This window comes from Semicossyphus pulcher, unplaced genomic scaffold (genome assembly GCF_022749685.1).
Source record: "Semicossyphus pulcher isolate SPU_LCO1_2020_fin unplaced genomic scaffold, fSemPul1.0.p SCAF_9, whole genome shotgun sequence".
Taxonomy (NCBI): domain Eukaryota; kingdom Metazoa; phylum Chordata; class Actinopteri; order Labriformes; family Labridae; genus Semicossyphus; species Semicossyphus pulcher.
The window spans coordinates 21,214,183-21,234,938 of NW_027211770.1; the positions used below are offsets into that span (position 1 = coordinate 21,214,183).

Consider the following 20,756-nt stretch of genomic DNA (forward strand, 5'->3'; position numbering starts at 1 on the left):
TCATGATTGATTCGGTTGTTAGTTAGCAAATTAGCAGATGTACACACAGCGAGCAGTGCCAAGCAAATGACAGGATTATAGGAAGTCAGGATGACAATGTTAAATTCAAATGTTGAAAACAGTCAGAATTTAAAGGTCAAAGTGCAAATCACAACATTTCTTGCACAGCTTTTCCTCCGACCTTTTATCTTCCTGCATCTTTCATGAAACATGATAATACACATGTAACCCCTGCTATTCTGCTCCATCCTCCTTTCCACCTTCCTTTTTTTCTCCTCTCCCTGTGACGTTCCCTCCCCTCCTCTCTGCATCTTCCAATGACTCACACGCTCCCCCTCCCCCCTGTGTGTCATATGTTTTCACCCCCTTCTCCTCCCACCTCCCCAGTCCCTCTATCTCTGCCTCTCATTCGCCTACAATCGCTCACTTTCTCCAGCAGGCTTCAAACACGCTGCAGGTAACGTTTAAAAAGATTGATCTCTTTCTTCATTCGCCCTCCGTCCCTCCAAGCCTCCTCCATTTTTCCTACCCTCCTTCTCCTCCTGCTCGTGTGTTTTCTCACCGTGTCATCTCTCCATTGGTCTGTGTTCTCTGTCAGTGACTGAAACAGAAAATTGTGCTGGCTTGTGGTCTGGAACAGGTTGACAGTAGACTCATATAGGTATGCATTATAAGCTTTTGATTTATGTGCTATCCTCTGTGTATATGTGTGTCTGTGTGTGCCAGCATCTTCCTGGGAGCATCTTTTACACGACTAAGGCTGCGTCACTATCATCACAATGTGTGTGCGTTTAAGGAAGAGGGATTGAGTGTGAAGTCCTTATGACTAATGAAAAAATAAAGCACCTCAACATCCCTGTTAACTGTGCTGAAATGGGTATTTGATGTTTTATGTTTTCATACGCATCCGTCTCTCTTCATGCCATCCCCTTTCCCATGCTAGTCGTTATTTTTCATCAAAACGAGATGAAACGATTGCAGAATTTGTGTATGAATGCCAAAGTGTGATGTGCATTCAAAATCGTGAAATCAAGCTCCTGTTTTCGTGTGTTTTTGTTTTTTTACAGGATGTCCATAGTGAATATTGTTGCCAGGGAGATCCTGGACTCCAGGGGAAACCCAACTGTGGAAGTGGATCTGCACACTGGAAAAGGTTAATGAATAAATCCATTAAAAAGCATTAATAAAACTGTCTGTTGTGTTTTTGTCTTAATGGTGTACCTGTCTAATCTAAATCCCGGTTGGATTCACAAAAGCTTGCCTTTACCCTTTCCATTCCTCTCCCTGCCTCCTCAACCTTTCACCCCCCTCCACACAGACGCACCTCCCTTTCTAACCACCAACCCTCTTTTCTCCGTGCCAGGTCTGTTCAGGGCTGCTGTGCCCAGCGGTGCATCCACTGGCATCTACGAGGCTCTTGAGCTCCGAGATGGAGACAAGACTCGCTACAAGGGCAAAGGTGAACATCGCCTTGTTCTTGCTCTCTTTCTTTGCTTTTTCTCATGCGACATAAATGTGAAAGCATTATTTTCAATGGCCTCACTTATCTCCTTCTGTCCTGCTGTCTAAGGTGTAACCAAAGCTGTTAGTCACATTAATGACACACTTGGACCTGCCCTCATCCAGTCTGTAAGTAGCAAAGAAGACTTTGACCATTTCACACAGAAATGTCTGAAGGATGTAGTGAAGAATAGCTCATTTTCTTTTCAGGGAATCAATGTGTTGGAGCAGGGGAAACTGGACAACGTGATGATAGAAATGGACGGCACCGACAACAAATGTAAGCCTCGTTCAAATCTCATGTACGCTGATGACATATATGTGTAATGACATGTTTTCTGCACCAGTGGCCACTGACTGCGTCCGTGTGTTGTTGCTGCATCTGTGTTTCCCACAGCTAAGTTTGGGGCCAATTCTATTCTTGGAGTCTCACTGGCCATATGCAAAGCAGGCGCAGCAGAGAAAGGTGTCCCCTTGTACCGTCACATTGCTGATCTGGCAGGAAATAGAGAGTTGGTCCTCCCAGTTCCTGTGAGTCCCTGTGCCTTGTGCAAAAAAAAGTAATTCTTCCTATCGCAAAAGCCAGAATACAATATCATCTTCTTTTTCTGTGCCATACTCAGGCTTTTAACGTCATCAACGGCGGCTCCCATGCTGGTAACAGGCTGGCAATGCAGGAGTTCATGGTACTTCCTGTTGGGGCGGAGTCTTTCCGGGATGCTCTGCGTGTGGGGGCGGAGCTCTACCAGACACTGAGAGGGGTCATCAAGGAGAAATATGGTCAGGATGCTACAAATGTGGGAGATGAGGGAGGGTTCGCCCCTAACATTCAAGAGAACAGTGAAGGTAAGCACAGCCAAGTATAAAATAATCCCTCTTTTCCTTGACTTCCTGTTACATTACCTTACATCCTTCTGCTTCTCACCTTCAGCCTTGGAGCTGATAAAGACTGCCATAGAGAAAGCCGGCTTCACAGACAAAGTGGTGATAGGGATGGATGTTGCGGCTTCAGAGTTTTTCATCGAGGGCAAGTACGACCTGGATTTTAAGTCTCCGCCCAACGCGGCCCGCAACATCAGTGGTGATGAGCTGGCCAGCATCTACCAGGGCTTCATTAACAACTACCCAGGTGTGTATTTTGAGGTATTTGTTTGACAGATTTCTGCCCTGAAATAGGTCAAACACACGTCAGATATAACTGACTGTTAGTCCTGACCAAGTAACCTAACTGGACAAGAGGCATTCCATGAGCACTGAAATAGGGTATAACAGCACTGGGACTTATATGAGTGCTGATATAAAGTATAACAGCACTGGGACTTATATGAGTGCTGATATAAAGTATAACAGCACTGGGACTTTTATGAGCGCTGATATAAAGTATAACAGCACTGGGACTTTATGAGCGCTGATATAAAGTATAACAGCACTGGGACTTTTATGAGTGCTGATATAAAGTATAACAGCACTGGGACTTATATGAGTGCTGATATAAAGTATAACAGCACTGGGACTTATATGAGTGCTGATATAAAGTATAACAGCACTGGGACTTATATGAGTGCTGATATAAAGTATAACAGCACTGGGACTTTTAACTACTGTATATGCATAACTGCCTCAGGTGTTCTGAATACAGTTAATTACCATTACAGCAGATGGTCTTCTAGATTGAACAAGCTGGTACCTCAGAATCACGCAGAGCAGTCGCTTATTCCACTGCTTACACGATACAAATACACACGAATAAATCTATATGTTACAAAGTAGCTGGCCCACTGCAACTCGCACACATTTAAGCAAGTGTGCAGGAAATTATTTAGTTAGTAAACTAAAATAATAATCTGTTCTTGCTTACTACTTCTTACTACTCTATGTTGCTTGTAGAACTGTTGTATAAAAGCAATATCACACTTCAGGTCGTGCCTTAATATTGAATATCAGCACGGCTATCCTATGGCCGAATCACAACTGTTCTGATATTCAGTACAACAGCACTCCCTCTTGTGTGATATTGCCTAATTAAAGAGAATGTGTTGAACACACTCCTCCAAGCACATTGCTCATAGAGAGACAGCATCAGTGTTAATATCTAATTGATTAAATGGACACACCAGCGTTTCACATTTCTACAAGTGCCATATTTCTTCCATCACCCGTTCAACAGAGAAACTGAGAGAACAAGAGAGCTTGATGTCTCCGCAGCCTGCTCCCTCCTCCTGACACTTGTGCCTGTTAAAGAGGTTTTAATTATGTGCTACAGTGCACATTTGGCAAGCAGGGACCTACTCTGATGTGGCTCTTTACCCTGTCAATGGTGTGCTTCCTGCTTGTGTGGGCAAGTGCGTGTTTGCATCTGTGTGTAATGTGAGTGCCTTTTAAGACATTACTCCCATTAGACCCTTTATTGGCAATGTCAATGGTGCTCTTGTCCCATTGACTTACAGGTGAGTAATGGAAAAAAATTAGCCGTTCTCGGAGCAGGATGTAATGTTAGACTTTTGCATTTAAAAAGATCGTCCTGTCTGTATTTCCTTCAGTGGTGTCTATTGAAGATCCTTTTGACCAGGATGACTGGCCTGCTTGGTCACAGTTCACAGCCTCAGTGGGCATCCAGGTAAGATGACACAACTTTCCTTTTTATCTGGAATTGAATTAGTTCAGCTGCTCCTCACTCCTGCGCTTTCATCCATGAAAATTGTTGCGACAGAGGTCAAGAAATCCTGACTTTTAGTGCTTTGAATGACAAAATGCTGTCCTGGTCAATAATGAAACTCTGTAGCCTATTTAAGTAACACTCCTTATCTGGTAAATAACAAAATCATTAAAATCCGTGCTCAGAATTTGTAATACAGGATAAACTTTCAGCACAAAATCAGTGGAGTTGTACTTCAATATCAGTGGTATATGTGATTAAAGTTCAATAGATTTACATATCTGTATGTAGGGCAACAACAAACATACACTCCGGGGCTGAGTAGATCTGATCTTATTACCATGAGCAACAAAAAGAACGTTGGTCTGTAACTTTGGTCTAAAAATTGCGCAGGTGGTTGGAGATGATCTGACGGTCACTAACCCGCGCAGGATACAACGAGCTGTGGAGGACAAGGCCTGCAACTGCCTGCTGCTCAAAGTCAACCAGATTGGCTCTGTTACAGAGGCCATCAAGGCGTGAGTTGATTAAGCTGATGAATTGACACAGGCACAATGTCTGTGTGTACATGCGTGCGTCATATTTGTACTCACCTTGGCTCTTAGGTGTAAGCTGGCCCAGGAGAACGGCTGGGGTGTGATGGTGAGCCACCGCTCAGGAGAGACAGAGGACACTTTTATAGCTGACCTGGTGGTCGGTCTCTGCACTGGACAGGTATTTTATATTTGTGTCATTGCAATTTACATATGTTCTCCCCACTGTGATAACACAAACCTAAACACTGCAGCCAAAATATAACTACAATTGAAAACAATACCACATCATACAACCGTGCAATAGTAGCTCAAATATTAGGTTATGAGGAAAAGGAAGGTAATCATTGCAATTTTAGAATATGAACTTTATTACAAAATAACTCTATGTCTGAAGTAATTGACAGGCTAACCTACTACTCACAATTCTACAACTGTACTGGCACTTTAAGCCATATATTTAAATATATATATATTGTTATTTATTCAGAATCTTGCTCTTAAAATGTGAATACTTCTGCTTTAGTCGCTGCTGATCACTCTACAAATTCTTAACATACAACTATAGAAGTATTTGCCTTTATTTTTTTACATGATTTATGAAAATTAGGGGAAAAAACTGCAAAGAATTATTAGCAATAATGTGTTTTTACCTGTGACTAAAACAGTGTATGTGTGTCCTTTCAGATCAAGACTGGAGCTCCCTGTCGATCAGAACGTCTGGCAAAATACAATCAGCTCATGAGGTGGGTATTTTGCACATAGGTATGGATGTATAGAAGTACATATAGAAAGTCTTAAACACCCCCTCTTGTGACCTTTATATTTCTCTTCTTCTTTCCTTCTTTGTTTCATCTCTCTATTTTCCACTTTCAAATTCATCTGCCTGCTCCACATTTCTCTCTATTTTCTTCCTCATCTCCTCTCCCTCTCAGGATTGAGGAGGAGTTGGGGGACCAGGCCCGCTTTGCTGGGCACAACTTCCGCAACCCAAGTGCCATTTGAAAGCCCTTAGCAGAATAGAAAGCATATATACATACAAATCATGTTATATTTCCCTGACAGATACATAGTACTTAAATACCAACACCTGTTTCAGCAGAGCTCTTAACAAAATAAGGCACACTTAAAGTAATTAAGACTAATTAGTTTTCACATAACTAAAAAGCACTCTAACAGCAATATATTGACCTGACGCTTCAGCAAGTGATTGACTTAATTGACTACAGCCGGCTGCAGCGAATCCTGAACACAGCCTGGAGGAAAAATTAGTGTTTCACCTCTAAGCAGACGAGCACTTTCCCTGATGCACTCGTTAGTTTGTTTCTCTTCCCGGATCCCTCTGACTGTCTCACTGAACAAGTGTTTTGATCTTCTGTGCCCTGTTGTTTCCTCTTCCTCCTTTTCCTTATGTTGTTTTTGATGTGAACACATAGCAGCAGCTTGCAACAACATTGTGTGTCTGTTACTTTGTCTGTCTAAGGTAATGCTTAATAAAGAAATGGATACATGTTAACTTGAACTATAGATTTCTGTGTATATTTTTAAAGGGGAAGCTCTGCTGTTTCGATTGTGTGTTCTCTTCTTTAAAGGGCGAGTCATCAGTGAAACAAAATGGCTTGAACAAGAAAACCACCCCTGTATTGTGCCCTAAAAAGCAGATGCATTGAAGCATGTTTTTCTTTAGGCCACAGTAAATACTGATGTCACAGCAGGTATTTTGACAAAGATTATGAAAACATCCTACAGAATTCCAGCAGAAAAAAACTAAAGGTCACTCCTGCTGGTAATATTCTGCCAGAATATTATACCACAGGCTTTTGGTGATCATTTCCTACAGGATCTTTAAAGGATCATGAAGGAATCTTTAGGAATTTAGAAGATTTATTGTATCCTGGAATTTGCTTTGATACATCCTGCGAGATGCCAGGCAAAAGAAACTAAAGCAATAATTTGTCCAACTCTCTCCTGTGTCCGCAAGATGACAAGAGTAGAAAATGTCCCGAATAAGGATTATACTTGTCAGTTAATTTTCCAAAATGTTAAGGATACACCACAGGATCTAGTCCATCTATATGTTTAATAATGAGCATTCTGAGTTACTTTTTTATATAACATCAAAATTATGTTTCCAAACTGTGTTCATAGATACTTTTTTTTAATAAAACAAAACAGGAAATTGGACATTTTAGCTGTAAAAAGGGAAGAGGAGTGTTACCTACATAAAATAAATACATGTTTCTAGTAGCTATAACGGCAGAAGAGTGAAAAGGTATATAAATAAATGCAAATATTATATATAATAAAAATATTAAATATACAACATATTTATTCATTTTCTATTTGGTTATATTAGTTCGGAATATATTATTATATTATTATTACTATATATATATATATAATGTATTGTTTTCATATCCATGTAATCGAAGAACCTTGAGCTCACACCTGTTCATGATTACAAATCGTCAGCCGTCTACATTATAACGTTGCACGGCTGCAGGTCAGTAATCAGCTGCACGCGCTGGTCGTCGTTGCACAAGCTGAGCAGCAGAGGGAGCGCGAGCGCGACGAGGCCGGCCTCGGTTCCTGGGTTCCTGTCGTGCCGGGCTGCTGCTGATGATGATGAAGGAAGGCTGGAGCCGCGCAGGCGCATTGGGTACAGTCTCCGGCCCGGTTTCCATGGTTACCACACAATAGGAGACGGGACAGGGGGCTGCGTGAAGGGGAGAGAGAGAGGGAAAGGGAGAACGACAGCAGCGGAGCGAAGGGGAGGAGGAGGAGGTCTGCAGAGCCGCTTGACTGGACACACCGCTGCAAGCTTTTCACAGACAGACAGACAGACAGACAGTCAGACAGACACCTAACAGAGGGCAACGTTTAATTGTTCATTTGTTAATTGTTTAATTGTTCCACACGAGTTAGAGCTTGCTTTGTTAAGTGGCTAACATTGTCACTAAAATTCTCACACATTTGGGTATGTATTTATGTATTTTGTTTTTTGTCCACCTTTCAGCTTATTTGGCGTTGAACTAAGAGAGGCCTTTGTGAACAAAGACCTTTAGGACATTTCCTCCACTTCATCGCGAGATAAAAACCAAAGAGCTCGTGATTTAGTCTGAAGCAGAGCCTCTCCATACAGTAAAGGTGACTCTGGAGGGACTAGGCAACAGAGACAGAGAGAGACCCTCCCTCTTGATCCCCTCCCTCTTCAGAGTTTTGGCCCTCTCTCTGCGCCTCTCTTCCTCCTTCTCCTCCTCCTCCTCCTTCTCTAGCCTCCCCCTCTCTCCTCATGCAAATCACGCCCTCTCCTCTCTCCCTTTCTCGCACCCGACGTGCATCCCTCTCTCCGGCTCACCCCTCCGCTAAAAAATTGTGACTGTAAGACCGGAGAGGGGGTAAAAAAAAAAGTGCAAGTCGTCTTAGAGGAAGAGGGGGAGTAGGTAGGGTGGGAGAGGGAGGGGGGGCAAAAAAAAAAAAAGAAAAGGGGCGAAAGGGGGTGGGGAAGAGGCGAGGGTATACGCATCAATTTGTAGTCTTCAGTTGGCACCCCTGTTTTTTCTTTCCTGCAACGAATAGAAAGAGATTTTCTTCTGCATTATTGTTATGATCGGAGCTCGTTGCAATATGAGCCAGCACGAGCCTCTGTTGACAGACGCCTGGGCTGTGAGGTGTGCGTGTCAGCGTGCAACATAAAACGACAAAACAGAGGGAGAGAAAGGAAAGGAAAGGGAGAGTGAGAGCACGCATCGCTGGATATTATAGGTAAGGAGAAGGAAAAAATGGATGCTTATGCTCTGTGTTTGGAGGTATTCCTGCTGGCCACGTTTGTGCTCTCCCTCCCATTTTTTCCTTTGTGCGTTAATTATCATTTTACTCCTGCGTTATGGCTGATTATGTCCCGGTGAATTAATGTTAGCAGAGTGTAAACGACGCGCAACCACATTCCAGCAAGGGAAGCAAAGGGGGAAGGCAGAGCCGGTGAGAAATGCCATGATTCGCCATTCCATATCATCTTTCTTTTTTAAGATGTGCAGCGTCTAGAAACAGCACTGCTGCCGCTGCACAGGCATCCATTCTGATTGTGAAACATGTATGTGCTGCTGAACACGACTCCCTGTGTGCCGCCGGGGTAAGTCTGAGGCAGGCTAATAGAGAGCAGCTTTGGCCGGTCTCCTCTGCATGTGTATCAATAACATTCGCAGGAAGAAAGAAGAAGAAAGAGTCGTTGCAGTGCCCGCTCGCTGGTGATGTAAGCAGAGCAACTGCATGCTGCTGCTTTGCATCACATGCAGGGGACAATTTGTTGATAATGCATGTGCCTGTATGCTTGTTTGTGCGTGCAGAGGGGCTGATGGTGTTAATGGTGGTGTGTTTGCGTGCTAGTTGTTTACTGACCATGTCTGAGGAACTGCCAGTGGACCACAGACAGGCCAGTGGCTGCCACCTGTAACTGAGATGCATTATGTATACAGTAACCCACTGTGCACTTCATGTTTTCTATTCATGTGTGATAAACTTAGTTAGCTGTGTTAATTAGGCTGACATGTATTGCCTCTTAATACACGTGTCATCTTTTTCTTTCATGCATTTTAAGTGTGAACAGTGACAGTGTAGATTTTACTCTTTAGACTGATTGAGTCAGTCACTGCAGCATGCACTAATAATTAATGCATAGCCATGTGTACAGGAGCTGCTACAGGATTTAAAGGAGCTTGTCGACTTTGAATCAAACACACACATACACAAAAATCTGTGTAGCTACATTTAATGGCTGCATATGAAAGTGTGGCTCTGCTAGCTTTTCTGCCAAATATATCCTTTTTTCATCCTGTGGTGTGCACTATTTATATCCTCATTCAATATTCATGAGCTATTTTTTCATCGTAGAGGTACATGAATGAATGGATTAGACAAACACTTTCGAAATAGTCTAAAAATGTGTTGTCAGGCACACCCAAATGGATAAAAAAATCTTGACATTGTACATTTCCCTAATGGCTGGCTGGAAGGATAAATAAGCATGGGATTCAGCTGGCCATAACCAGGTCATCTGGGTTAACCACAAGTGGCTGTGGGTTTGGGCTGTTGTGGTGAAGGTGGAAAGAGGGGGGTGTGGCCCCATATTGCCAAGATGTTTGCTTTCTGCAGACTGCCTTCCAAAGCGCAGTGTGCCAAAATCACCTTTTCTGCCCTGGTCTTATTATCTGTTGTTTTAATGTTACAGAAACTAATTCTACAATACCCAAACCAATGTGTTGTGTTAGTGTGAGTTGGTTAACCTATTGTGCTTGTGGGTTTTTTGCTGCTGTGGTTAAAACAGAAGGCAGAGAGGAAACTGTTTAAAGGCCTTAAAAAATAGTTGTTCCAAAATAGAGTAAAGCATGCTGGGAATTTATATATTGCATCAATGCATTTGCAAATTCTTGTCCTCTACAATTGGTGCAGATAGCAAAAAAAATGCTTGCACTACCAACTGGAACTAATCCCAGATATAAAATAGTTGCAGGCCAAAAACAAACCATAGCTGTACTCAGTTTTAGCTTATTGTGTTTTAAATAACTCATTTGTATTAGCGTATAAAATTTGGGTATGGTTGTGTATGCTATGTGTATTTGCATTTAATATATGTGTGTGTGTATGTAAAGGCCCAACTAGGGACAAGAGTTGAAAATTAGCTTAAGCTATAAACTCTCTGTGCAGCACATTAGTATCATACTCTGATAAGGAAATATGTTAAATATCATCGTCCCTATAATATAATATGAATAAATAAATAAATAGAATTCTGCATCCTTACATTAACTAACGTTCTTTTGCAAAATGCTGATTCTCAGCAGGGCTTACATGCAGATACAGAATGAATAATGCCTTCTTTGTTTGTTCCTCTTTAACAGGTTTTGGTAGCTCTCATGGTGTAATACACAGCCCAGTCAGAAAGCAACAGGAACCAGTTCAGTGCCTGCAATGGCTTGTGTTGTAAAATGGACATTTTAAAGAAGAAATAATGAAAACACGGACACACAAAGAATCGGTATGAACAAGGCCTGCTTCTGTTTTTCACATGTCAGGATTGTATACCTGCCCTTTCTTGTAGCTCACTCTGCAATATGCCCAGATCATAATTAGTTCAATATGTGATAGTATTTCAAAATAACCACAATGACTAAGATGTTAATTATTTATTTGCTTGTGAGATTCCATGTTTATATTTTACTTTTAGATTTTACCACAGCTTAAAATTTCCCCCTCTTCTCCATGTCCTTCTGCCCTTTCTCTCTTATGCCCTTGCTCTTCTTTTTCTCTATACTAATATTTACCCTTGTTACATTCCACCTTGAATTGAATGACATTTTATTAATCCCCACTCTTCCTTATTACTACAACTGCTTTATTTAACATTATATTTTCGCCCTCCTCTCAATATTTTCCTCTTCTGCTGGACTTCTGGTTTTGCAGATGCCCATGCGCAGTGGGCGACGGCGGGGGGCGAGTGAGGAGAGAAGGGGTAGACGCCCGCACACCAGCCCCACTCGCCCTGAACGCAACGATAGACAGACGGTTAGAGCCCACCCCTTTTTGCCTCGATTTCTTTCCTTTCCTTGTTTTGGCCATAGGTTTATGTGTGTGCATGCAAGTACAAGTCATGAAGAATAAAGAACTGTCTCTGTGTATTGGATTTTGTGTGTGTGTGTGTGTGTGTGCTGTCTGTGTATGAGTCATCAGTATGATTGCCACAGACATACCCTTGCAGTGTCAGTATTGTTCAATAGTGTGTTTTACAGCTTTGCACTTTGAAATCTTTGATGTTTCGTGTTTGACATAGCTGCTGTGTCTGTGAATGCAAGTATGGCTTTGTTCTAAAAACAGTCATAGGCCTGTTAGGTATTCAAAGACATCACTACAGAATTAAAAGTCTTGTGTTGTTTTAGCAAAGAGGTGCTGGTGAGGAATTGGCTGGAAATCGCTTCAGTCGCAGATCACAAGGGCATGATTCATCAGAGAGTGAGGGGGAGGAACTTGTGTCTCCTCCAAAGAGGCAGAAAGTTCAGGTTTGTGTTACATTTCATCAACCTGTTATATAAAGACTAATTATAAAGCTTTGATTCAGCTAAATCATCCAAAAGGCACTGTCTAAGCTATTCAGAGTCACATTTTTTGCTCTGTAGTCAGCCAATATTTCCACAGTCATAAAATCTAAATTTATATTTCATCGACAAATTATCTTTTCCCGTCAGGATTCGGTCTCTACCCCAAACCCTCCAACATCAACACACTCGACTGACAGCTCTGCTCCTTCCAATGTCCCACCTCCAACATCAGTCACCAGCCAATCCCGTGAGAGTGACAATGAAGACGGCCAATCCCAGGGCAGTAGGAGTTCAGTTGTAGGGAGCCTGGCCAATAGCAGCAGTAGTCTGAGCAGTGGGCGAGATATAGACCAGGACAATCGTTCCTCATCCCCAAGTCTCTCCGCTTCCCCTTTGGGTAGCCTGGACTCTGATTCCGATGGCCCCGACTCACCAAAGCAAGGAGAGAGGGAGCGAGAGAAGGGAAAGGAGGGAGGAGCAGGCAAGGTGGCAGGAGAGGATAGGAGAGCGCTAAGAGAGGGAAGAGGAGGGGAGGAGTCCTGTGGAGATGGAGAAAAGCGGGAGTTGGATCCCCGTATTGAGGACTGTCCATCTCTTAAGCCCCCCTCCACTCCGTGCTCTTCCTCTGGTCTGACTCCCTCTCTCAGAGGAGCAGGGGATTCATCAAACGACAGCAATAGTGGAAGAAAGTCGTATTTTTCCCTGGACTCCAAATTGATGTGTAAAGTTGAGTATGGTGGACCGACGGGCGTTGACGGAGCACTTAGTGGAAACAGAATGAATTCCAAAGCCAGTTCGCAGTGTGTAACCAAGACAGCTATCTCAGGTGGAGATTTTTCCCATAACAGCCCAAACATTCCCCACCCTTTGCCCCCTCCTCTCCCTCCTCCACCTGCCCTAAAGCCCCTGGAGCTTGGGGGACAAAACCTGCCTGCTGAGGTTAAGACGGAAAGAGACAAAATCGAAAAGGCAGAAAAACTTCTTGATAAGGCTCAGTCCAATCCTCCTTCTCTGTTGCCTCAAACCAGCCCGCTTCCACAGTCCCAGACCCAACCCTCCACCCACCCTCACCACTACAGCTCCACTAGCTGGCAGGGTGGCACCGCAACCGGTTGCCAGGGGAATTGGGGTTACAGCCGTTACCCTGGCAATCACCACCCGCACCAACCGCAGCATCAGCCCCCTGTGCAGCAGCAACAACTTCCCTCCGTTTACAACCCTCCATCCTCTCGCCACTCCTCCTCCCACCCCTCTTACCTCCCCCATCCCCACCCCCACCCCCACAGGGAGTACCTTCCCAGGTACGCTGGAGGGGGAGGTGACAGAGAGAGGGGGGCCGCAGGAGAGAGGGAGAGGGGAGTGAGAGGGGAGTGTGGGGGGAGGGAGATCAACAGGGAGTTCTCTGCTCCCATTGGCAACAGCAGCAACAATAGTAATAGCGGGGGAAATAGTAATAGTGCCTGTGGTGGGATGGGTGGGCCCAACAGCATCCAAGGCAGGGATTTCGGGGGGCTGCCAGTAGGTCAGAACCGGGACTTCCAAGGTTCTGGCAGAGACGGATCTAACTTGGGACCAGAAAGAAGAGACTTTGGTCCTGCTTTCAGAGACAGAGAGCGAGAGAGAGAAAGGGAACGGGATACAGGAAGGGACTTTCCTCTACCAAACCAAAACCAGAATAGAGACTTTGGCCCCAATGGAACTGGAGGGGGGCATCCAAGAGACAAAGATGGAGGCAGATGGGGCGAGTTCGGTGGCCAGACTAGGGAGGTAGTTAGCACTAGTAACCCAAACAACAACTCAATCCCCCCAAGTTCAACCAGCGGGCTACCTGTCACCCCTATGCTGAACCGAGACCCACCTGCATCACCCCAAAACAACCCCAGTCACACTTCCCATGCCTCCCACCCACATCCCCCAAACTCATCCAACCGAGAGTTCCCTCCTCCCATGGACCAGGCACAAACCCCCTCCTCTGGATCAGACCACTTTCACAGAGACTACCCTCCCACTGGAGGAAAAGACTTTCCTTCTGGGGCTCCACCTTCCACTGGCACAAATCGAGAGTACATCAGCTCCCCTGGGGTGACTCCAAACCTAGGACGAGAGTATTCAGGTCCTGGAGGAGCCCATCATCCCCACACAACTCACCCTCACTTCCAGGCTGGGTCAAGAGACAGAGAAAGAGACTCCAACCTGCGAGAGTCTGCGCTGTACCAAAACCGTGGAGGCTCAAATCAACCTCCTGCGCTGTCTCCTTCCTCTACTTCCAGCCATCATGGACACCCTACAAATGCCCCTTATCCCCCTCCACCCCCTCCTCTGCCCCCACCTCAAACCTCCCATGCCCAGCCACCCCCATCAAGTATGGCCCCCAATGTACGTCCTCCACACTATCAGTCCTCCGCCCAGACTCCTCCAACACCCCTATCTCCATTACCAAGCCCATCTACAAATCAGATGGGAGCCTTCTCATCTTTTCCCCCGGGCTCTTCTTCTGGGCCACTTCCTGGGCCAGGTGTGTCATCCAGCTGCTCACCTGGTTGTCGCCCCACTCCTTTCCATGGCACTTTGAACAGCCACCCTCCATTTAGTGGAACGTACCACTCCAATGGGAACAGCAGCGGTAACATGGCCAACAGCAATAGCACCAGTAGCGCACCCAACAACAGCAATACCAACTCGCAATCACTCTCGCCTCAAAATGTTTCAAAAGGACCCCCACCTCTTAGTAACTCAACTAACAACAACAACAGCATCTCAACACCGGCCTCCAGTTCTTCAGTCCCTGGTGGAGACGGACATTCAGATTCAGCCCCGCCTCCCACACCTGTTATCAAAGAGGAGCCAATAGAAGAAAGGGAAGAGAGTGAAAGCCCACCTCCATTGTTAAGAAGCCCATCACCTGAACCCAAACCTGTGGACATTCCTATCCACGCCAGTCAATCCGCAAGGTAACGAAATGGCATCATCATCCTGTTTGAGATTGATAAGATGTAATTAAGAGTAATGGTAATTGTTATGATGGTGATTCTGACTCCTTATGTTTTAAGTAATGATGTGCTTCACTGCTGTGTCACGTATGTCTAGGTTTCATAAGGTCCTTGACCGTGGCAGCGGGAACTCCTGTGCCCGCAGTGACGTCCTTTTTGTGCCATTGGACGGTTCCAAACTGTGGAAGAAGAGAAATGAGGTGATCGAAAGGGCACGTAGGGAGGTCGAGCAGCGGGCCAGAGACCTGAGAGAAAAAGAGAGAGAACGAGAGAGGGAGCGCGAGCGTGAGAGGGAACTGGATCGACATCTACAGGTGTGGACATTTGAGTGTGATAATTATGCCAGATTTAATGGATCTAATGTAGATTGAATTAATCACTTTAATGGGAGAGGTGTAAAGCAGATCAGGGCTGATGTGATTTACTATCTTTTACTGTTTTTCTCTGCAGCAGCAGAAAGACATCAATGCCGCCGGAGCGGGTCGCCAGGGTTCCTCTCTCTTCTTCCCCTCCTCAGCTTCCATCATCCTCGATCCTTCGTCTTCTTCTTCCTCTTCGGCGGGCAACTCCGTCTCCCACCCTCACCCTCATGCTCAGCATCATCCCTCACACCCACATGCTCACCTTGCTCAAGCACACCACCTCCACCCCAGCCTTGCTCACTCTATTCCACACTCCCTCCTCCTGCCATCTATGGGTGGGGCCTCAGCAGTGGTTGGAGGCCCTCAAGGAGCCCTGGGGATAGGTTTAGGAGGGCCATACCTGGGCCCTGACACCCCAGCACTGAGAACCCTCAGCGAGTATGCTCGCCCTCATGCTATGTCCCCACTTGGGGCAGCAAGTCGTGTCCAGGCGCACCATGCTCAAGTTCACCATGGCCATCCCCACGTCCACCCCTCATTTTTCCTTCCTCAGTTCCAGAATCATGCTTTAGGCCACCAGCATCACCTGCCAACTGATGCAGCTACAGCAGCAGCCATTTTGGGCTTTTTGTATGGTGGCAGTCTTGAAGGGGGCCCAGGTGTTGGAGGCCATGCTGGGATAGCGGGAGGCCCAATACCTGGAGGGATTGGAGGTGCCGGTTTAGGAGGAGTTGGCTTCCCTCATGCGATGGCTGCACATCGAGACAGAATAAAGCCGGGATTTGAATTTAAGAGTGATGATCGAGGTTACCCTCCAGGGTCCATACCTGATCCTGCAGCTCTTGCCCTCGTTCACTCTCATTCTCACGCCCATGCCAATGCTCATGCGCACGCACACTCCCTGCTCCTTGGAGGAGGTGCCGCAGGAGCTAATGAAGTGGCACTCTATGGCACTCCCCCTCCCCCAGCACCCCCTGGCCCCCCACACCTCCAGAACCCAACTCTGGCCCAAGTATCTCGACCTCCCAACCCTCCTGCCCCTCAGTCGCTGTCCAATCCACCTCCCACATCTCTCCTCCCACCCTCTCTCCCCTCTCACCCATCATCAGCCCCACCAGCCCCACCAGGCCCTACTGCTCCACCACCAGCTCCTCCTCCTCAACCTGCTCCACCGACCTCCAACGCAGCCTCACTTCATCACCCGGTCCCTCATTCTTCTTTTCCCAGCTCCCTGTCCTCTCATCTGCCGCCAGCCCCTGCCCCAGCTGCTCCCCCCGAGACCTACCCCACTCCCACTCGCTCTCCTGCCTCCTTTGAGCGAGAGAGGAGTGGGGAAAGAGAGCGGGAGAGGGAGAGAGACAGAGCACCTTTGCCGGCTTTTGGGGAAAGAGAACGAGAAAGAGAGAGGGAGAGAGAAAGGGGAGGAAGTGGTGGAGGCGGAGGAGGAGGGGGAAATGGAGGAGGAACAGGTGGAGGAGGAGGTGGAGGAGAGAATCTGGGGCGTCTTCAAATGTTAAACGTGACACCCCATCATCACCAGCATTCGCACATCCACTCACATCTTCACCTGCACCAGCAAGACACAGGTACCCATTGCTACTAACATTTCTGTAATTGTCAGAATGAACTGTTTTGTGGCTACACAAATGTGCTAAAAGGAAAACATTTTGCAGACAGTAATTCCGTTTTAGAGCTTGAAGCATTTAAGATTTTTATCAAAAAAGAATGATCTTATCTTAGATTTGTCTATTGAGAAAATAAAGAAAAGACTAGCAGTATTCTGCAGATCATAGACCTCCATTGTTCTCTTTAATCTATTATGTAAGTATTATCTTGGTTTTAAATTCAATAGTTTGACTCTTATTGAATGTATCCTGTATTTCCTATTACATCACTGGCATCCAGCGACGGGCGGGGTTCACCCCCTGATGGACCCGTTGGCGTCGGGGTCTCCTTTGGCACGTCTCCCTTACCCAGGAGCCACACTAGGCACCCCCATCCTGGCTCACCCCCTCACTGACAGCGAGGTGCTCCGCCAACAGCTGTTCGGTGAGGAGAAGGCTCCTCGTCCATGTACTTGTTCAGTTTTTTTCTCTAAAAACTCCACTGTGCTTAAAGTTTAAGAAGAAGCTTTTTGAATATGTCGATGATAACTGACCGTGGTGCCCTTTTTTCCCCTTCTTCTCCTCCTTTCTGTTTTCTAACAGGTGCTCCTTTCCGTGACCTGCCCCAGCCGTCCTCCCTCACTGGTCCGATGTCAGCAGCCCATCAGCTCCAGGCCATGCAGCAGGCCCAGAGTGCAGAGCTGCAGATCCAGAGACTGGCCCTGGAACAACAGTGGATCCATCACCATCACCACCACTCCCTCACCCAGGATGAGTATTACAGGTACTAAAAGCGTAAAAGCTTGACATTTTACAAACTGTCCTTTGTTGGGTTACAACTGACCATATGCACATGGCGGCCATTTTCCTTTAACATCACACTCTGGGTGGAAAGTACAAATGCTGTTACAATGTCATACTTATCTGATCCAGGTTCGTAAACCATATAAATTGAGGTAATCCAACAAATTGTTATTTTACTACCTTTTTATTGATCACAAACTAAAGATATGATCTGAAAAACTAGACGGACAAGTTAAAGCAACATATTTGATAAATCTTTGGCTACCATCAGACAACAGCTAATACTAGCTAATACAGCATTCAGCCCCTAACAAGCTAATATTAACAATAGCTAGGAGGTGGCTGAATGCTAACTCTCTTTTACACATTACAATAGAAAAGGCATAGATTCCTAGCTTACGGTGTTGGCTAACAAGTGCTGAATGCTAACATGAGTTGCTGTCTGAAGTGATCAAATATGCTGTCTTAACTTGAAATATGTCCCATTGTATTTTCACTATCCGTTGTCTTTTCTGTTGCTGATCAATCCAGAGGCTGAGCTAGGATAAGGTTTTGTCAGATTACGTGCATTTAGACTTTTTTAAACACACACTAGTACGACTCTGAAATGTATTTGAGCTTCCCATTCTGAGCGTGACGTCAGAGGAACATGGCCGCCATGCGACTATTATGCCTACCAAGGAGTAGTTAGCTAACTAGCATAATTGTTATGCATCTGAGAGGTAAAATGTAGCCCAGCTTTGTGGAACAGGGGGGCGTTATCTTTAGGTCTAAGTTTTTGAAAAATGCATAAAACCGTCCTGTATAATGCAATCAGTGGATTCAAATTAAGCTTTTAAAAATGTTTCCAAAAAAAAGAAATCATTACCCTGCAATTGTCTGACATGAAATCAAACTCCAACCTTAGTTGTGATCTCTGTCTATACTTCATATTGTACTCTAACATGATTTATTTTTCACTTTTTAGTCACCTGAAGAAGGAAAGCGACAAGACCCTGTGAGGGAGGGGCACGACAAAGAGCAGCATGGAGAAAACTGAGGGAGAATGTGTGCAAGATACACGCAAAACTTAGGCACTGAAAAACAATGAAGGAACAAAGACTCAAAATGAAAGCTGGACTAATGGACGGGACTTCGCTGAAGAAAACAAGACTTTGAAGGATTAACAAAAGAGGGAGGAGGGCGTGAAAATGTTGCACACAGTCCCTGCTAACTGCACCACGTTGAGGGTCCAGACTTCAGCGCTTCCCTGCATAATGTTCTCAAACTCCAGTCCTGTTTTGTATCGTGCTCTGTACAGTATATTAGATGGGGGCGGCAATAGTGAAGTACAGTATGTGTAAAATACTCGATGCCAGAAGGAATGTGTACATGAGTCTCTTTTATGTCATTGCATGTAGCTAGGCGCTTATTCTGAACTGGTGGAACTTTTTTGTTCTATTTTTAGTAATCGCCCCCTCTTTTGTATCCGAGGGGGGGTCCAATATGCATGAGACCAGCAATTTAGTGTTACGTTCATGATCAATAGTATTGTTATTATGATTAATGTCGTCTGTTTGTTGATAATGATATAATTATATATACAGTACATATTATTTGTATTATTTTTTTACATTTTCATGGTATGGCAGTCGGTTTTTATTTTTATTTTTTATTTTCAATTTCCCTTGTGAAACAAGATGCAAATGAAGGAAAAAAATCTGGAAATAAATTATAATCTTTTTTTGCTAGTCTCTTGCGTATTCATGCGTGCACTATTTTCTCCCCCTCTCACATACATTCAGACTATTTGCCCCGTCTTTGTTTTATACAAGTCACTCATGCACAAAGCATATCAAATTCCTCACTCTCCTCCCCCTCCCCCCCTTTTTTTCTTTCTCTCTCTCTCTCCCTGACTCCCCCTCTTTTCCTCCTCGACAGTCTGTCCCTCCTCCTCCTCCTCCTCCTCCTCCTTCTCCTCTTGGTGAGTGTAGCTAATAGGAGACACATGGGATGAGTGTGAGACATGGGAGTTGAGTCGCTCCAGTGAACAGCAGCCACCCTGTAGAGCGAGCATTCCTTACTGCACTGTAAAAATGAAAAGAGAAGAAAAAAAATATATGAAGAGAGAGAAATGAAAAGGAGAAAGAAAGGAGGAGCTGGGAGAGTGTGATTTACGGGTGCTGCTGAAGGCTCAGGGCTCTGTGTGTGTGTGTGTGTGTGTGTGTGTTCTCACCGTGTCCGGCTGGAGGAATCTCCTTCAAACGGACACGGATCAGTGACTGCAGCCTCCACGTTGCGAGACAGAATCTCTGCTGGTCTGCAGATTTGAGGACATGTAGATCTGTCCAAACAAACTTCACAATACTGCAGCTTTTATTTCTTGTTTTAATGATGCCATAGTATTTTTTAAAATATCTGAGTTCTTCAGATGGTCAAAGTATTTTTAAATCTCCTCTTCCTGATGTGACTCTGACTGATAGCCCTGTCTGTAAGAAGCCTCTCAGTCAGGACACTGATATTAGATGTACACTGTATAGAGCACGGTTATGTAGGTTGTGTCATTAAAAGTCACCTTGAATAAGTGTGTCAACATAATGTTAAGTATCTTTGGCAGGACAAATGTGATTTTCCCTTCTGATGACATCACATCTGGGGGATATTCTTAGCACCTCATCAGTCCTCCTCATCAGTCCTCTATCAGGGTGCAGAAGGATGTTGTGAAAGGTGTGGATGAAGGATGAAAGACGTAGTTCGAACAATGCATTTCACGTAGGCCTGGTATTATTACAACAGCCTCTTTAGGATGTAAAATAAAGGTTATTATTAGCAGCTTCTGTTTTCAAATCTAGGACAAATACGTGCAAATAATTCTTACTTTCACACTGACCTACTTTAACACCAAATTTGAACTGTTTAGTGCATCATGATAACACGTAGTGTCAGATTTATTGTAAATCACAGGTCTTACATACTGTAAGTGCATCTCTGAAATTATCTGTGACTAATTGTATAGTAATTGGTGACAGACAATCTGGCACTGAAATACTAAGCTTTTGCTGACACTTTTAGTCCTACATGTGATTCCAATTAGTATGAATTAAATAAACAAGGCCACAGATCAACACCCTGCTTTTATTATATCATGATAAAAGTAGCACACGCTCTCATTTAATCAAGGCCTGTTTAATCTGTGTTGTAAAAATGTCAGTGTTCAAGAGTTGATGCTAAAGTCAC

At 44.8% G+C, this 20,756-nt stretch overlaps 2 protein-coding genes across 5 annotated transcripts; both read left to right on the plus strand.

Annotated features, from left to right (window-relative positions):
- The first annotated feature begins 166 nt into the window (after positions 1 to 166).
- Positions 167 to 6,211, plus strand: LOC138583814 (gamma-enolase-like). 2 transcript variants are annotated; one of them, XM_069655818.1, is made up of 13 exons: positions 167 to 457; positions 1,068 to 1,153; positions 1,364 to 1,459; positions 1,571 to 1,629; positions 1,711 to 1,780; positions 1,898 to 2,031; positions 2,124 to 2,346; positions 2,432 to 2,629; positions 4,041 to 4,117; positions 4,550 to 4,674; positions 4,762 to 4,870; positions 5,377 to 5,435; positions 5,625 to 6,211. In XM_069655818.1, the coding sequence occupies exons 1-13, from the start codon at positions 318 to 320 to the stop codon at positions 5,692 to 5,694; spliced, it is 1,446 nt and encodes a 481-aa protein (XP_069511919.1). In that variant the 5' UTR covers positions 167 to 317; the 3' UTR covers positions 5,695 to 6,211. The 2 variants fall into 2 exon arrangements, with proteins under 2 accessions (XP_069511919.1, XP_069511920.1); XM_069655819.1 differs by lacking the exon at positions 167 to 457 and adding an exon at positions 646 to 661.
- A 1,971-nt stretch (positions 6,212 to 8,182) lies between these two features.
- Positions 8,183 to 19,263, plus strand: atn1 (atrophin 1). Of its 3 annotated transcripts, none has more exons than XM_069656032.1 (10): positions 8,183 to 8,454; positions 10,587 to 10,723; positions 11,149 to 11,250; positions 11,622 to 11,741; positions 11,928 to 14,731; positions 14,868 to 15,084; positions 15,221 to 16,718; positions 17,038 to 17,205; positions 17,340 to 17,520; positions 18,508 to 19,263. In XM_069656032.1, exons 2-10 carry the CDS (start codon positions 10,697 to 10,699, stop codon positions 18,539 to 18,541), a joined length of 5,151 nt encoding a protein of 1,716 aa, XP_069512133.1. In that variant the 5' UTR covers positions 8,183 to 8,454; positions 10,587 to 10,696; the 3' UTR covers positions 18,542 to 19,263. The 3 variants fall into 3 exon arrangements, with proteins under 3 accessions (XP_069512133.1, XP_069512134.1, XP_069512136.1); XM_069656033.1 differs by having other exon boundaries at positions 17,038 to 17,181; XM_069656035.1 differs by having other exon boundaries at positions 15,224 to 16,718; positions 17,038 to 17,181.
- Positions 19,264 to 20,756: the final 1,493 nt, after the last annotated feature.